At 31.4% G+C, this 18,908-nt stretch overlaps 1 protein-coding gene across 1 annotated transcript in view; it reads left to right on the top strand.

Annotated features, from left to right (window-relative positions):
• Positions 1-16,004, top strand: part of LOC124360311 (exosome component 10) — a 40,433-nt gene extending 24,429 nt beyond the window's left edge. The window contains exons 12-16 of the mRNA XM_046813818.1: positions 759-986; positions 2,300-2,470; positions 3,883-3,978; positions 11,487-11,945; positions 15,845-16,004. Of these exons, the coding sequence (XP_046669774.1) occupies positions 759-986; positions 2,300-2,470; positions 3,883-3,978; positions 11,487-11,945; positions 15,845-15,916 (1,026 nt within the window). The 3' untranslated portion in view covers positions 15,917-16,004. The remainder of the gene's footprint in view (positions 1-758; positions 987-2,299; positions 2,471-3,882; positions 3,979-11,486; positions 11,946-15,844) is intronic.
• Positions 16,005-18,908: the final 2,904 nt, after the last annotated feature.

The raw sequence follows: 18,908 nt of genomic DNA, 5'->3' as shown, positions 1-18,908 counted from the left end.
TAAAAAACTATCTTAAAGGATTGGTTTTAAATATAAATCAATGTAAAGAGAACTGCTTAATATTTTGGAACAATATTATGTACATAATGGAAGACAGTAACATTTCTTTATTGCAGATATTATGAAACTAAATTCTATCTAATTTGTCAGTGTGTAAAACCACACTACCTCTGTCTCATTAATCTCTTTTTACTAAGCGTAGCCTAACTACTAAGGTAGAGGTTGTCTTGGGTTGTTTCAATCTGATAACCAATCCGACAGTTGTCGCAATGTGCGTAAGATGCAGGTAATGTGTATGGCTGTAACTATAGAGGCAACAATAGTACCCTCAGCTATATTCCTCAAGCTTTAGTTTATCAGTTACAGATTGTTATTATGGACAATAACAAATCAAATAACTATACTGATTCAAGATGTATTCAAAGTTGCCAGTGTGGATTGTAGATCAACCACTTTTCTATTGTATTCCTTTTTGTGTTTAGTATAAGACTAAATAGTACCAATATGGCAGGAGTGTATCAATAAGGAAGCCTTTATTTCTAAATTTTGAATCATATTTCCTAAAGTTTCTTTCATTCAAGATAATTCATATGTTATGGGAGTTCCCCTTACTCTACGGAAGCAAAATTAATGTGGTGTGTCCAAATTAGGCACATGCAGCCAACGAATTATTATAACAAGTCTTGTAATATACTAAAAATGATTTTTATTTATTATAGTATATCAATTCTATAGAACTGTATTACATTGTGTTGTAGGTTGCTTTGAAGTTAAATAGTGAGAACCATGCCAGGCCAGTTCCACAAGCAAATGTGAACCTCGATGGAGCTCTTCACTGCCCCCATGACCTGACACACAGTATGGACTTTCGAGATGACTTGCCAACACTCCTCAACAACGCTCTCAGCATTGACACGAATCACAATGCTACATTACTACAGAGCAAGCCTACTCTGTCTGTGTTTGGCGATGAGGATGCAAGTAAGGTATGTAACTATCTGTAGTGTTTTTTATAATGAAATGGAAATATATATTTGTGTGTGTGTGTGTGTGGGCTTATGCAATATAACGCGAACTCGTAAACACGACAAACTGACTTTAAAATTATAGCCAGAAAATGCTCTCAATAATTCTGTGACTTTACAAGACTGATATTTCTGAACAGCTAACACAAGTACACTGATGAACCCAAGTTGCTGTCAAGTACTGATTGGTGCTCAGAGAGTCAGATAAGAATATTATAACATTACTGCAGTTTGCACTCTCTGTTGATGTCTCAAAACTTTCAGAGTGACCTTTATGTTTTACAATTCTCAGGTTATTTACAATAATGTTTGAGGATTTTTATATCTTGTAAAGTTTTCAGATAGTAACCAGTTTTGAGTACTACACAGTAACATTGCAAAATAATGGTTAACACTGTAATTGCATATGTTATTGTACTTTGTTATTAACAGTTTAGTTTCACATTCTTCTGACATGCATACTTCTTTTAAGTTTTTAATTATTCAGGTTGAATTTGTCCAGTATCAACACAAAATTATAGATTAACTTTTAAGTTTCATTATAAAACAATTTGGTTTAAGTTTTTTAGTCATAACATAATATATGCGAAAAAATACATTTTTATAAAATTAATTAAGGATATGACTTGTATAGGCATACATTTAAATAACATAGTTTATTGTTATAAAACCAGTAAACCAGTATTATTCGTACTGTAGTTGTTATCTTTGTAATATTGTAAAATGGTTACCTGTAATTAATTTATTGTATTTAATAAATATTATATCTTTTGACAGCACATTTTCTCTATTATGACATTGTCATTACTGTTTATTCTTAATGACATTAAATAGAGTGATCAATATATTTAAGAATAGTGAGTTTAAAAAATGTATATATGTTATTTTCTATTCATACTTTGAAAAAAATTTGTCTCAAGATATCTGGGTATAATATGAGTTAAAAGCTGTGTTTATGTGGCTTTTTCTGTATTAGCTATGTGTGTGGTTGTAATTACACTGTCTATTGTTACAATTAACATATAGTAATTTTACTGGATTAAAAATTCCTTTGAAACAAGAAAGTTGTAGATTGTAAGTATATACACGTTATAATTAATGTTGTAATAATGTATTATAGTTATTATTATTTTAGTAAGCTATCTTTTATAGTTTAATGCCTTTTTTCCTTAATGTGAGTATTACTGTACTTTTCTTGCATAACATTTGTTATTTCTATCTCCACTTTAATTTTAATTAATCCTCACTGATTAATACAATTTCTATAATTTTAGGAACCTGAAGGTAACAATTCGTCCAAAGTAAATTTACCAAACCAAATACATTTTATGAGCCCATTTGAGCGCTACAAAAAAATGTTAACATACTTGGAAGATGAAAAGAAAAAATCAAAAGAAGAAAGGGAACAAGAGCTTATCAGAGACACACAAAAACTACTGGATGAGGTAAGTGCTAGTTGAACTAAAAAGAAAAAAAAAGTTTTTTCATAATACGTGGGCCATTTCACATTTTATCAGAGTAATGTTTTGTTACAAGTCTATAAAATTTCTTTATATATATATAAACAATCAGTTGCATAGCAACTGCACACATGTTTTCAGGGTCTCCACCTGACCGTGAAACCATGAATTTTATTTACAAACCGTGAAAATCTCTACAACTTGTGATTATATCATTCAACATGACTCGCTATGACTATGTCAAAAGGCTCGATTCCCATGTGAGATTGCGAGATTGGGCAAGCCTAGTCGCTGCGATCGGGCGTGAGCTGGCCAATCGTAGCCGACCACAGCGTGCAGATGCGACTATCGGTAACATCCGCTATTACTACTAGAACGGAGCCGACAGTGCCGTGTCAAGTCTTGGCAACGTAGTAGTATTTGGGGAGAGCATTGGACGGTTTACACTAGCTACCTACCAGTCATCGCAGTCAATCACTGATCCTCATGAGCACGCTAATCTTTCTTGAAATATGAATGTTGGTAGATTTGTCTGGACAGGAGTCCATGGATGTGTTGATACCTCAATAACATACAAACATTACTTTTTGTACATTTTGATGATAATATTTTATTTTTTATTTGCATTTCATATAATATCTGTGCACTAGAAAATAAAAACATTGATTAATTTGATATATGTGTGTTTTTCACACTTTTAATCAGATAGATCACCTTAAGAAATAAACCCATATTTATGAATAATTTTTGACCTGGCAATTTATTATTGACCAGTGTTTGATATTACTGTTATGGAGAGATCGTTCGTTTAACAAGGTTATGTGCCTTGCTCTCCACCTCCCTAAGTGACTGAAATCTGTCACCTACGTAGCAGAGTTGCTGAAATCTGCAACTACTTAGCTACCATTCAGAGATTCAATTTTGAAAATTTATACATTTTGAGGTAGTATGAATAATCTCAAGAAATTTTGAAAATAGGGCACTCCAGACAGAAGGAGTATGTAAAAGCGAGTCAAACGCTCGTACCGCCCAGTGAATTGTGATTGTCATTAATGAAACGACATCACGTTCCTTCACATTTAACGTTGTCTCATATTGGTCTTTGGACCTATCTATGACTGAAGAGACTAAACAAAGTCTAAACAACAGAAGCACACCTCCATCCTGAAAGATGGAATGGTTGTATTTACTAACGCAGGCTTTTAATCCGGATGGAGCTTGTCCTCTCAATCGGACGATACTAGATCACTAATGCCATCAAACAGTTAGTGCGTCTAAATTGGATTATTGCTAACTTGCTGACACAACATTGACAATGCCACCAAAATGTTAATTGTTGTAGTTAATTAAATACAATCACAATTGCAGAAACATTCATAGTTTCTTACTTTTTTCAGTGTATGAGAGAGAAGCAGCGAAGTTCTGCTGCAGGAACTTGTGAGATTTTAGAAAGCCCAGCTGATGAAGTATTAAAAGTCAAGGAAGAAACACAGGTGATTAAAATTTTTTTAATGTTATTAGTTTCACAGATTTATGTACAGGATATTTTTAAAGGAGTTTTAGTGAGATATTGTTATAATATCTATTCCATTTGACTTGCATTATAAGTTAAATGAAAGAGCAACTCTTACATTATTGGTTTTTTCCTACTCCTTTCATTGTTTTGATACTCCTCTCATTCTTATTGCAAGAAAATAAAATCATATGTGCTCGTACTAAGCGATACAAAGACTACTAGTGAGGAAGGATAATAATTTTATCAATGAATAGAACTACGTCACTGCTTGAAAATAACTTAAGGGGATTCACCACTGAAAACATACATTTTTTTAAATACACAATAAAAATAGCTTAACCATTTTTTGTCTAGTGTGTAGTAGGCTAACAAAAAATATAAAACAGCCAAATAGTTGTCACATACAGCCTACAGTGAATAAAAACGGGGGTTTTTCGTGTTTTTCAGACCATATTTCAAATTGATATATCTAAGAAACTATCCAACATATTGCACTACTCATGGTCTAATTTTGAAGATATGGATATAATCTAAATATTTAGGTAGATTTATCATGGTAGCATTAGTCGGTTTAATAAAATAATTTAGTAAACTTTAGACTTAAAAAAAAAAAAAAATATGCATATATATAAAATTATTTTTCTATTCATCATATATACCTAAACATCTAATTCTACCTAAATATTTAGAAAAAGATCTACTTAATATGTGGTAAAAATATGAACTTACTATCTCAATTAGTTCCCAAGATATATCGATTTTTCTCTGAAAATTTATCGAAATTCAAACTTTCGGAAAACTGCGATAGAAAGTAAACGTAGGTTCAACACTAATATATCACGTATATTTTTTTAGTTTATGTTTCTGAAATAAATTTACACAATATATTAGGTCAAGTTGTATTATACATCAATATTAGGTCATATTATTATGTCAGTGTTCAATAAAATATACATATATATATATATATATATATATATATATATATATATACATTGTAAAATAAAACAGAGTTCGGTCGGTGACGTTCAAAAGTCACCGGCACCATATGTTTTCCCCTCCGCTTCTATTTTCCTGGTTTCTTCCTCAAGCTGTGCATGTCTCAACTTCCTTCTGTACTCTGTGAATTTCATCTTTTTGCGTTTCTGTGCCAGTGCTAGTCTTTTATTGTCGAAGTACTTGGCAATTTTGGCAGCGTTTTTTTCCTATTACTATTTCTATTACTACTTCTTCTTCTTCTTCAGCATAGAGTAATGAAAATAAAACAGTACAATGATTGATATGCGTATTAAACTAGATTTAAATATCTGGTTTACATATTTAAAATGAAATATATAAAAGAAATTATGATGTTTTTAGTACAAAATAAGGTATCTAGTAAAAATGTGAAATTTTGGACATTGACGCACTTTCAAAAAACGTTATTTTTTCATATTTAGGGTTTAAAATATAGGTCTTAGGATACTATGTTTTTGTTCAGTAGGTTCCAAATGACAAAATATGACAAAAAAACTTTTTTTGAAAATTACATAATTTTTCATTATTTTCAGTGGTGAATCCCCTTAACTCACATAACATTCAATACTTGTTGGTTGTATTACTTACTAGTGTAGTAGTTAATTTGTTCTGTTGCTGTTAGGAAAGTTTTACACATCAAAATAGTGATGAATAATTGAATTAAATAATGTAAATAAAATCATACAAATGTGTTCAAATACTAATATTACTGTTATGGCCATGGGCTATATGTAATTTAAGCAAGTCAATTTTGCTGTATTACAAATTATACTTACAAAAAATAAAACATGTAGATAAGTTAATTTATAATTCAGTGGTATGTACAAAGGTTCTCTATGCATGTACAAGGTCTGTTTAAAAAATTTTGCAACTTTTCTTTTTTTTTTTTGAAAATTATTAATTTATTCATCAATATACATTTTGTCCCCTTCAAAGTAATCATCAATAGATATTATACACTTGTGCTAACGTTTCTTCCAATCCTCAAAGCACTTCAAAAAGTAGTTATTGTGGTGTTGTTTAGCGTAGCATTGTCCTTTCATGGGCCTTTTCAATTTTGGTTACAAGAAAAAGTCACAGAGGGCCAGATCTGGGGAATACGATACGGTGGCTGGGGCATCATTAGTGTGTTTGTTTTGGCCAAAAAATTGTGCACAAGTAACAATGTGTGAGCAGGGGCGTTATCACGGTGCAAAAGCCAATTTTTGTTCTTCCACAAATCCGGGCGATTCTGGGCAGATTGCTTCATGCAAGTTGCGCATAACTTGCAGATAATATTCTTTATTGGCAGTTCTACCTTGTGGCAAGAACCCATGATGTAACATGCCCTTGCATACCCAGCAGGGATCACTTCTGGCTGGTTTATACCTACCAGTTGAACCCACCACTGGGCACAGCAAAAACCGATGTGCCACTTCAATCTGGGCAACCTTATGGATGTCCAGTAGCGGCACATCACTAACCGCAAATGTTGAGATTCTGGGGTTCATGGGCAATTCGATAGGTCTAGTCTACTGTTCCCTTACCTCAGAGATTCTTGTTAACCTCAACAAGGGTGTGCCACCCCCTGCCTACGCTGGTTCAGAGCTGGCCTCCCCTTCTTCCAGGATAACTTTGAGATGTAGTGCCCTAATTCATCCTTATGGATCTCAATAGGAGGCGGCCCCTACTCCCTAACCTTACCCATCCTGAATATCCTATTACTCCGGAAGCAGCGCAAAGGTTCTTACAGGACTAAGTACAATTTATAAGCTTCTTGTCCTAAGAGAACAAAAAAAAAATAAAACATGCCCCTGCAATCGAAGAAAACTGTAAGCAAAACTTTCACAGTCTACGGAACTTGGTACGCTTTTTCGGTCTTGGCACGTGCAGCAGCTTCCATTGGGATGATTGAGCTTTGGTTTCTACGTCATAACCATAAACCCATGATTCTACACCGTTTATGACCCGCTGGAACAAATTTGGGTCATCACGGAGTCTAACAGCTCATTAGCAAAGGTAGTGCGCTGCTGTTTTTTGGTAGAAATTGAGCAATTTTGGTGCAAATTTTGCAATGACCCGTCACATTCCCAAATAATTGATAAAAATCTAATAGCAAGAGCCAATCGATATGTTGAGGTCCTCTGCAACTTCTCTAGCGGTGATTCTATGATTGGCCAATACTATTTTCTTCACATCTTCTCGGCCCTCTGAGAAGGTTTTGCACTACCGATAATCTTTGCTTCAATCCAAGGTAGCTTCTCCCTAAGCCACAGTCAATACTCAGAATAAGTCTTCATACTTAATTTCAGTTTTAAAACAAAATGTAATGCAGATTCTTTGAAACATTTTTTTGAATAGGCACAAAAGACGAGCCTCGGCACGTGCAAGCAAATCAGCTGTCAAAAATTAACTAACTTTCAAAATGACCGAGCTTATTGGCATATGTCAGAGCCACGAGTACCAACATAATGCCACTAAAAAATGAAAAACCCGCGGTAATTAAAAAGTTGCAAATTTTTTTAACATACCTCGTACATTTAATAAACCAGAGCACTGACTGACATGTATTGACTGTCTACCCACCTTGTAATGTGTTTGCCTCTTGCTCGTTTCGTGTCTTCTGTGCAGTGCTAATACAACACATCTGAAGTCTGCTTGAGTTCTCTCTGGAGAATTGCCGTGGTTGGTTTATACCAAATGGCCAATTTGGGTTTTTTTCGAGAGGCTTGAGAAGCTCTAAACTCCTTCAGAATTGTAAATATTTTGTTATAAGTATGAATGATAAGCAAACTTAACAGCTAAGAGATTTGCTCAAATCTTTTAGTCTCAGCTGGTCTGTAAACTCGCTGACTCGTGTAACAATGATGTTGAGTATTGCCATTGATAATGTCATAACAAACATACTCAGTAGCTCTGTGTCAGTGCTGAACACGTATATCTGACGATTACGTATAGGAGGTGGTGGGTGATCCATATGTGTCCAATGAGCCAAGAATCTCACAACGTTGTTTTAAAGAGAACTGTCCACTCCCATAATATAAATCTTTTAAATATATGTCTGGCAAATGAAAATTGGAATTTTTAGACTCTTACTTCTGCAGACACAATATTCGACTCCTTCAACAGTTGTTTCATGTTCCACTTAAATATTTGCTATCCCCTTAAGAAAATAAAAACAAAAGGTAAAATTCAAAAGAATTCTTGGATAACACCTGGAATTCTGATTTCTAGAAATAAACTAAAATTCTATAATGAAATATTTAGGAACACTAATCATTATAAATACAGAGCTTTCTATAGAAATTACAAAAAATTAAAAAAAGTAATAACTGTTGCAAAATCATACAAATAAACAATAAACTAATACAGTCATCAAACTTTTCTAAGACAGTCTGGAGCATTATAAAAAGGTTAACAAATAAAGCATTTTCAAAATCCATTCAACTAGATGCTGATGGGATAAAATTAACCAATCCAAATGCAATAGCTTTGCAATTTAACAAATTTTTCTCCTCAGTAGCTAGTTCTCTTAATGCTGACTATAAATTGGAAGTGGATATTATCACCACACAAACCCCTGCTTCATCTATACTTCTGGCTCCTGTGTGTGAGGACAAAAGGAGATGTATTGTTCGAAGCTTTTCAGCTAAAACTTCCAATGACAAAATAGCATATCAATGTGGCTTATAAAACAATGTTATCAGAACATGTTAAGTCCATTGACAAAAATCATAAATGTTTCTTTCAAAACTAGCTACTTCCCATCCGCACTCCAATTCGCAAAAGTTTTTCAAAAAAGGCAATCCAAAGATAGCTGATAATTATTGACCAATTTCAGTTTGCCTGTTTTTAGCAACATTTTTGAAAAACTGTTCCTGGACCAACTTCTTAATTTTCTCAAAAATCACAAAATTTTGTCTGATGAACAATTTGGTTTCAGACCAAGAAAATCAACCTTTAGAGCAATCACACAACTTGTAGATTTTATTGTAGAAGGCTTTGATACTCGTCAAAGAACACTGTGTCTTTCTTAATCTTTCAAAAGCATTTGATACTGTTAATCATGATATATTGCTATACAGCTGGAAGGCCATGATGTACAGGGGATAGCACACCAGAGGCTTCACTCATATTTTAGCAGTAGAAATTAATATGTTCAGATCCAGAATACAGTATCAAGTAGTATTAGAATACACCAAGGAGTCCCACAGAAATGTATCTTAGGACCTGTCCTTTTCTTGATTTATGTACATAATATCCATGCGTCAGCCTCATATGGGAAAATCATCCAATATGCAGATGACACGACTCTCTGTTTCCAAGCTGAATTTCTGACTTTGGAGATTCAAACCTTCATTGATATCAATTCCTGCATTCAAAATTTCCTGGTAAATAATCTCAAAACCAATCATGAAAAGACAAATTACATCAACTTCTGTATACATAGATTGAATACTTATGAAACCCCAACAGTAATGGTGGATAACATTTTCTGGAGGTAACTAATTGTGTTAAAGTTCTAGGATTACACCTAGATGATGGGTTAACTTGGAAAGTTCACATTGAAAGTGTATGTGTTAAATTGGCACCTGGAATTTCTGTCTGAAATTTATCAAAGCTTTCTACGTCTGATGTTTTAATGATTGCTTACTATGAATTAATATTTCCATACCTGTCCTACGGAATTTCTCTGTGGGACAGTAGTACCATATCAAACTTGGAAAGTGTGTCTAGACTGTAAAAACAAACTGTTTGAATCATCACAAAATTGAACAACAGAGAGTCATGTTGAAGTGGCTTCAGGGAGCTCAATGTGCTAACTGCTTAATTTTTATATTTTAGACACTTCTTTTTACTGTTGATTTCTGTGTATAATGACAAAGGGCAGTGATTTACATAGATACGAGACAAGAGCTCGGAAGCGTTTTCAAGCCAGACAGCATACAACAGCAGCATTTGAACGCCTTCCTTCTCAAACTGGGATCAAATTCATTAACAATCTCTCTGAAACACTAAATTTAGAAACCAATCGAAAAAAGATTTAAATCCCAATTAAAACACAACCTGGTGTCTTGTGCTTTTTACTCAGTTGGCGAGTTCATGGAGCACACTCGGGATTGATATTTGCGGTAGTGTTGCATTCCTGGGGGTTGATCCCATGAATTTTGTTTGTTTGTATGTGTATGAATGTGTGCCTGCATGCAACTGTATGGAAAGTCAAGAGAATGGAATAATGCCGTGAAAAATTGCTATTATCATTGACTATTGCAATGCAACGTCATATATATTGTCAACACAATAAGTATATTCTATTCTATGTATTCAGTCTGTCAGTGCTGGATCAGACCTGTTGTGCTAGCCTTTATATTCCAAAACCAGTCTTTGAACCCAGGAGTGAACTATCAGATTATCTTAACATCAACTAATATAATAATATATGTTTTATTCTTCAAGAATCACTAACACAACAAAAATAAAATAAATAGAAACTAAACAAACAATTATTAATAATTGAACAGGTAAAAAGTGCTTGTATCTTGTTTTTACTGAACAACCAGAAAACAAATTTGGTTTCAAGGAACTATTTAGTAAAGAAACTCCACTGTAAATATTAAAATGTTCTATAAGGATTTAGAGGTAGCAATTGAGCAGAAATGTTGGTGAAATATACAGAATTCCAAGAAAATTGTATGATTTGAATTTTCTAGACTGTTTTAAATTTGGATTAAATTCTCATAAGTTTTTTAGAAAATGTTTAAAAAGTTTTGGAATTCTTACAAGATCACTGAAGTGCTGCAAAGCCATGAGAGTAAAAGATGTATAAAATACTTTTAAATCTTACGTGAAATCCACCAAAATTTTTCAAGTGTACAAAATGACATATTTTCAGAAAAGTAAAGCAATTATAGCAATTTAAAAATACATAAAGAAAAATATGTAGAAAGCTAAAAAAAATTGTACATCACATTTTAAAATATAAAATTTACTGATGTGTTGTATAAATACAAGTATAATGCTAGAATAATTTGTTGCAGTTTTATAATTCAGATTAAATCCATACAAATTTTAAAATAATATAAATTTTACTTTGATGTTAATGTAAATTTAAGATAGAAAACTTTTAAAAGGAAGCCTACTGTAAGTATTGTTCAGAGTTCCTTTCTTCCACAAAGTACATTGTCTGTGGACTTGCTTATAAAATGTAATTAAAATATTATCCAGCGTTCAAACAAATATCTTGGTAAAAAGATTGTAGTTGTGTGGTCAAGACCATTATTATTAATCTTGTAATTTTGTATTTTACATAGAGAGTAAGAGAGTTTAATTTGTTAATATTGTGTGAAATAAAATACTGAAATCATAGTTACAACAAATTAGGAAATTATTGATTTCTCCTATCAGTATTTCATCTAGAATTACTTCACTAATACTCCTAGGAATAGTTGAACGAATATTGCTGATTATTTCAACTGTTTATGTTCTCAGGATTACAACCCAAGAAAACGAGATCGTTCACAAGACAGTAGCAACTACAATACTCCTATTGGGATAAAATCAGGAAGCAATCATGGTGAAACCTCTCGCAAATCTAAAAAGACTAAAATTCTAAATAAACCCAAGATGACTGCATATGAAGAGTTCAAGGCACAACTTTTTAATACACCTGTTACCATAAAAAATGAAGATGACGCATCTGTTAGGATTAAAAACGAAGATGATACAACCGTTGACAGGTGTTCTCCTCCAAAAAAGAGGAAAGTTAACAATAAAATTGAAGTTGTACCAGTTAGTGTTGGCAAGAAACCCAGTAGCAAGACTGTTACCAATAAGACTTCATCAGAAACCTTTATTAAGTATGATTATAGTCAAGTTGACTTCAGCAAATTTCAGAGTCCTCAGCTGTCCGCAATTCCTAAAAGTAGCCAGTCCAAATTTAAACATAAGGTAAGCTTTTATATAAAACCTTACTTTATTCTTTTAGTGAATACTCTCATTATGAATAGCATATTTATCATCAAATAATAAATTACAGATCAAACCTTTGTAAAGGAAAGTATTCTCTGGTAGATGTTAAAAGTCTGTTACTTAAACATTCACCAGTTAATAATTAGAAAGAATATTGATGGAACATATTCTTGAAGTATCTTGATATCTGTAGGTAAGACATACAGCTTTGCTTCCTTATAGAAAGGCTTATCTGCTAAAAGGAGGACTGATGTTAAATATGTATGTATGTAAATATCTCTGCCATCAGACAAATTTTTCTCATGGGTGTATGTTTTTGTTTCTAAGATGTGTAAATAACTCATAATTACTATAGAAAGTTCAACAAAGGCAATTCTACAGCTTTCCCTTGGTTACAACCACGTCAATGTCCTATATATTTTTGTAGAATCAATGGTCTTGTATAATATAAGGTGAAAACAAAATTAAGTACATTTTAAATGCAGTATCCCATTTATTCATTTGCTGTTTCTTTAACCTTTTAATATAGATATTAATACTGTTGTATATTTCTCTATTAACATAATTCTGAAAATGTCGTGATACCATTACAATATTATGTGCAAACACTTAATAGATATTTTGAATTATGATTTAATAAGGTGAATTACATAAAGTCTTGAGCACCTTACAGAGCTTGTCTGTATGTGTTCCGTTTCATTTCTATAACCATCACAATCCCTATATATTATAGGACTGTCTGTTGTAATTACTGGGTCAAGGTTCATTAATGCTCTTATTTAATTCTTTTTTTTCTTCCAAAGACGATTTTTTATTTGTTAGCTTCATTTACTGCCAAAGTTGTTGTTATTGCAATACTAAATAATAACCATGTTCATTGCTTTATACATGAAATGTCTATCAATTCAAGATATTTGTTTAGAGTGCTGTATATTAATACAGCTTAAAACAACGTTCTCTTATTTGTATGAACCACTTGCTACTTTTACATTACTACTTTTACAATTTAAATTTTGAACCATCTTACTGCTGTACCAGCAACTTAAAGGTTTGCAATTTTCTAAGAAATCTATAGTGCTCCAGATATTCAATCGCTTTATTAAATCTATTAACATTATTGTAGTGGTGTTGCCAGCTTCAAATCTATCAACAATAAACTCTGCCAATCTTACTATTGCAGTTTTTGTAGATCAGCCTCTTATAAAACAATGCTGACTTATGAGCACATAGAATTGTGATAGGTTATGGTTACACATGATTGTGATGGTTATGAAGCAAGTTCAGAGCTTTTTTTAGTAACTTATGAAATGTTGATATCAAGGAAGTCGGGAACTTTCCTTCCTGGGATGACATATTGATAATAAGATGCATTAGTAAATCTGAAAGTTCGTTATTGCAAATTTTCAGTAAATTTCAGGACCCTGCCAATTTTCTAGATGGTATTTTAGTTTTAAGAAAAGGATTAACCTTCGTCACTTCCTACCGTATAATACTACTAGTATCAGATAACAAAATAATTGTAATGGTAATTAATTAATTATCATTACATTATAATTTTGTGTATTTTTTGAGATTTTCCGTGATGCTGCCAGTATTCTCTGCTGCACTAAATGCAAGCCTGGGTTTTAGTCCAGTGTTTCCAGCTGTAACTAAAGTATAACTAGTGATGGGATAACCGATTGTATATAACAATCAAGTGATTGTTGCTGCTTATTTTTACTTCTCATCTATCTTCCTAAATAATTTACCTTCACAATTTAAATTAACATGTGTTTACACTGTGACAGAATATTATCAAAAAATTGTATACATACTGAAAAATAACTGTTACAACTTTACTACACATAATACATTTTAATGTAAAAAACATACAATTTGAAAATATCAGAAATCATCAATTTACATACTGTATATTAGCGATTTGTGGCCAAAAGAAACCATATAAATATTATTTATTTAATATTCTTAACATGCGAAAGGTTGCTTGAAGGCAATTTTTGCACATTACTTTTTATTATTTCTTTATTTTCCTACAATAGAAAATCTCAAAAAAATTATGTGATTAGTATGATTATGTTTCAGAATATACCACTTAAAATTAATTATCTGCAAATAAAACTGTCATTAAAAACAGATTAAAAAGTACTAGAAATTTGTCATAAAATTGACACTATGCGGGAGGTCAAGCGTAAGCAAATTGCTGTATGTTCTTTTCTAAGTGTGTAAATACACATTTCTTTTGTACTTCAAAAGAAAATGTGTCTACCAAAGAACACCATCCAAAATGTAACTTGAATTTATTATAAGTAACTGATTGCATTTATAAATTTAAATGTTTTTAAATTTTTTGGGTAAATATTACCCAATTGAAAGCAAAGAACAACAAAATATTAATTACTTTGAAAATAAAGTGTATAAAAGACTAGCAGATGTCAAGGTCTTGTGAAGAAATACATGAGAAGAGATAAGACTAGTTTCCAAGCTGCTGATATTGTAAACCATAATTGAACATTGTGGCAAACTGCTGCAACCTCTTGCATGTTAAAGAAACATTTACTAGGTGTAAGAAAGCATGTCATACAAAATGTTTAGTATTTTTAAACTTTATGATTTTAACAAATTTTATATTCCAGAAATACATTATCAGTGTATATTAACATTTTTATGTTTGTGTGTTTAGTACTGTCTATACAAGTGGCAATACATTTTTTATACCACCCTAATGGCTTCAGTAAAACTGAAATTAACCTACCAATGTATCAGTGTATTGTAGGCATACTATTTGTATAATTTATCTTTTCTCATGAGTTTATATTTCCCAGCGACCATCATATTTTATTGTGCCTTAAACATATTTCAATTTAAATTTTTAAAAGTGTATAGAAATAATAGAATATGGTTTAAAAAATATGTTTGTAGTTTCATACGTACCTCTTATCCACGCTTGGATCAACTTCTCATCGCCTTAATAATTGTTGCTGTTTCAGGAAGTGAGATGTATCTAATTTTTAGCCACACTCAGTACATTAGCAATGATTTTGTACTTTGTTGATAAAAGTTTAGTTTATATTTATACTATCTTAGTATTGATTTATTTTGTGGGTAGTAATTGTGTACAAATTTTGGTTTGAATGAATATTTTTTATGAGTTTAATGTGTTGCATTTTGTTCCATTAAGTCACACAATGAGCAGAGTGGAACATAAACTTGTTAAAGTGATTATGAAACTAACATTAATTGCTATAACATAGGCTCATTATGATAATATACTGCTTATAAATTGAATAATGACTATTTTCTTCTTAACCAACTCTTCCTTTATATGACCAAACTTTGGTCCTGTATGAAAGAGCATCTACTTTATTTCTATTAGTATTTATGTGAATACGTCCCACTATGGTACTAATTTTATAAACATTAAGTAGGGAAGATTTTGTGAGGTGGTTAGTTTTTCAAACAGCAGATGTTAATTACATAGTCTACAATTTTACTTAACTTTTATATGATAACAGAGAGAAAATTGAATTTTGAAAGATCTGTAAGGTCAAATCAGAAATTGTTCATGAACTTTGGTAGAATATGTATATGGAATAATTGGTACATGAACAATGGCTGTGACTGATTGATCATTTACTCTCATCTCTTTTAGGACCACATCGTTTGAAGGATTGATATCCATAGAAATTTGGCTAGTTTTAGATACTGTAGTTTTTGAGAATTCTACTGGTTGCTATAATTTACCAGAAGATGGACCAATATACGAGTATTTTTAGGGACAGAGATTAACAATCTTTTTTCATTGTTTTGTATACTTTTATCGTATTATACCAAAGAAGATTTCTATATTAAATTACTGAATAATTTCTTTTTTGTTTCAGGGTAAAAAGAAACAACAAAACAAATCTTTCACCTTTGTCAGGCAATACGGAAACAACAGTGGTAAAAAATGAACTTGGACTCTACACATGAGAGAATCAACATTGAGACCTGTAAATTTGGACTCTGTAAATAAAGTATAAGATTTGTTACTATTTCAAATAGTTATCTTAATTTACCTATACAGTGTACCTTTAAAGGCTCACTCCTCCTTTCTCCGATATTCATTTTTTATAAATGGAGATTAAGAAATTCACTTAGGGTGATGTTTATATGACCAACCAAGAGTTTTTTCATGTAAGATATGAAAAATGTCATCACCTCCTCCAGAAATGGGTGTTAAAAGTTTTTAATAGGGACACTTATCAAGTACATCTTATTTTGAAGGTACTAAAACTGTGCAAATATAAGATCTTTATTGTACCCTTTCCAGTGTGGAGGCTAATTTAAGTTAAAAGTTTCCCTAACAACACCTTATTAATGAATTACACACAATGCTAAAAATCTTGAAAACACAGATTACATGCTCAAAATGGCTACCATTTGCTTCTTGATAGAAATGAAGTTTGGACTCAAAATTATGGTGCACATTGCTTAACTTTGTGGTATGATGGTGGCATGCGTCTTCAATCCCTGTTCTTCATTCATGGGGATTAGCAGTTCCCTTTTCATACATTGTACTCATGAGGAAAACCCAAAAGAAAAAAAAATCTAGAGATGAAGGCCAGGTTTAACAAAGCATGTAGCACTATAAAATTATCAATCTATATATCATCCTGGAAACATCTTTCCGTCCAGTAGAGCTCACATTTTTCACGAAACACACTTTTGACACCTAATTTTATACTGAATTGGCAGATATACACTAAGTAGCAAATCAATAAAGATTATTAAACCATTTATCTACTATTATAAACATTCTCTTAACTGCACTAAAAATCAAATAAATTTTGTCAAAATTGGAGACTTATGCTTGTAATTCTTACTTAATCATGCTTTTTAGATAGATTGTAATGCAACTTGGTAGTTGTAATACATGTTAAACTACCTCTCTGATAAACAAAATACGCAACTTACAGTATTATGTTAATTACAAAATACAAAATTTTGGAAACCTTAAAAAGTATATATTTTGCCCATGTTCACTCCCACCTTTTATTCGGTATAGCGTTATATGGATCAACAAAAACATGGATAGCATTTTGAAGCAAACAAAAATGGGCCATTAGAATTATTATGCTTAAGCTGAAACGTGATGATTTGGCCAGAGAACATTTTAAAAAATTAAAAAATTTTACAGTTTTTGGTCAATATATATTTGAAACAATTCTTATTGCCAAAAAACAAGAACTAGAGGCAAAATCAATACCATTATCCCACTCTTATAATTTTAGGAGGAGAAATGAGATAGTTCAGCCTCACAGGTTAAAATTTTACAAGAAAAAGCCCTCATATGCAGGTAACACATTTTTTAAATATGTTCCTGAAAATATTAAAAAAGAGAATGATTGGTCAAAATTTAAGAAAATGCTCAAAGAATATATAATAAATTTAGCAGTTTATTCATTAGATGAGTTTTCCACCTCCCATAGTTAGCTGTAGTTACACAACATTTCTGTATGTAGTATGTATTATTTTTTGTTTTAGGTTTATATTTTATTTTGACACTATTCACTGTACCACCAATGTACATGATTCATGAATAAAGACGTTTGACTATTGACAAATTGATTCTTTTACCTAAAATATTTTTTTTTATAATGTTAAAGTATAACAATGGTAATACTAATTTAAAATTGCAAGTAAATGTTAATTTTGTTTATTTAAAAATCAAAGTCTGTTTTTTTTAGCAAAATGTGTTTTATTTTTACTGTTTTAAATATTTAAATGTTTATTTGGAAACAAATCATTATTGTTAATTTTATGTTAAGTTCTAAATAAAATGTGTATTTTCTGTTGAAAAATCTTTAAGCTTCCATTACCATACTACAAAAGGTGAAATTAACCTTTACTCTAAAAAAAATGTCTAAAATATCTTCAGCTTAATACGTTATGTGCAGTAGGCTTAACTCTTGTAGTGTTAATCGACAAAGTTTTGTAGCCTTTCCTTTTGCCTTTTCTTCAGTGTTACCTGACAAAATTTTGTTAATAAAACATACTCTGGCAATGTATCGATTAGATTCATGGACCATTGAATTTGGGAAGAAAAATGCTAATGAAAACTAAAGTTTTATTTCTCTTTGTTATTATGGTTGTGAAGTACCAGGTTGATTATTTCAAACGTAAAAAAAAACGCCTGTTTGTTATGAACACAATCTTGCCAGAGTTGTTTACTTTTACTTCTGTACCGAGCAGTGTATTATTGTAAGTTTTATTAGTGTTTTATTGTTGTAGTAAAACAACAATAAAATGATTCACTATATCTTTTTACTGAAATCTGTTTGATAAATAATCGGCTCTGACTAAGCTATTGCAAGATCACTTGGCTAAAATTAATTTCACATAGTTTGCTATTGTTTTTCACTTATTTAACATTATTTCCAGCACTCCTTTAGTTCTGAAGTAGCAATTTAGTATTGGTAAATAGATAGTTTTCACAACCAAATATATATTTATATATATATATACACACTGTAATTTCTTTGGTTATATATGATAACTATTTGGATCATTGTTTGTCACGTGTACATACATACGGTTATTTGAGTAATCCGTGTAGTTGTGGAATAAAAATTTAGTTTTGGTCGGACTTCACTAATAAGAAATGATTTTTTTTAATATCTAATAATATTTTTATATATTTTGATATAACAGAAACTTTTAGAAACATCTTATCATAAATCTCTTTGTCACCAAATCTATCCAGAGAGTAAACACACGAGACTCAGAATACAGAAAATTCACAATGAACAAAACCTTTGAGTCCAAAATTTGTCTATGACTATAGTGAATAAAGGAGCAACTGGTACAAACTGAAAACTGGTAGAGTTCAAGATCAAACACCTTGTAAGCCATGGCTAAAATCTCACCCATGTCGGACTGCTGCATTACTGCAGAAGTATATTT

Source organism: Homalodisca vitripennis, chromosome 4 (assembly GCF_021130785.1).
Source record: "Homalodisca vitripennis isolate AUS2020 chromosome 4, UT_GWSS_2.1, whole genome shotgun sequence".
NCBI classification, from domain to species: Eukaryota; Metazoa; Arthropoda; class Insecta; order Hemiptera; family Cicadellidae; genus Homalodisca; species Homalodisca vitripennis.
This window is presented reverse-complemented; position numbering and strand designations above follow the sequence as displayed.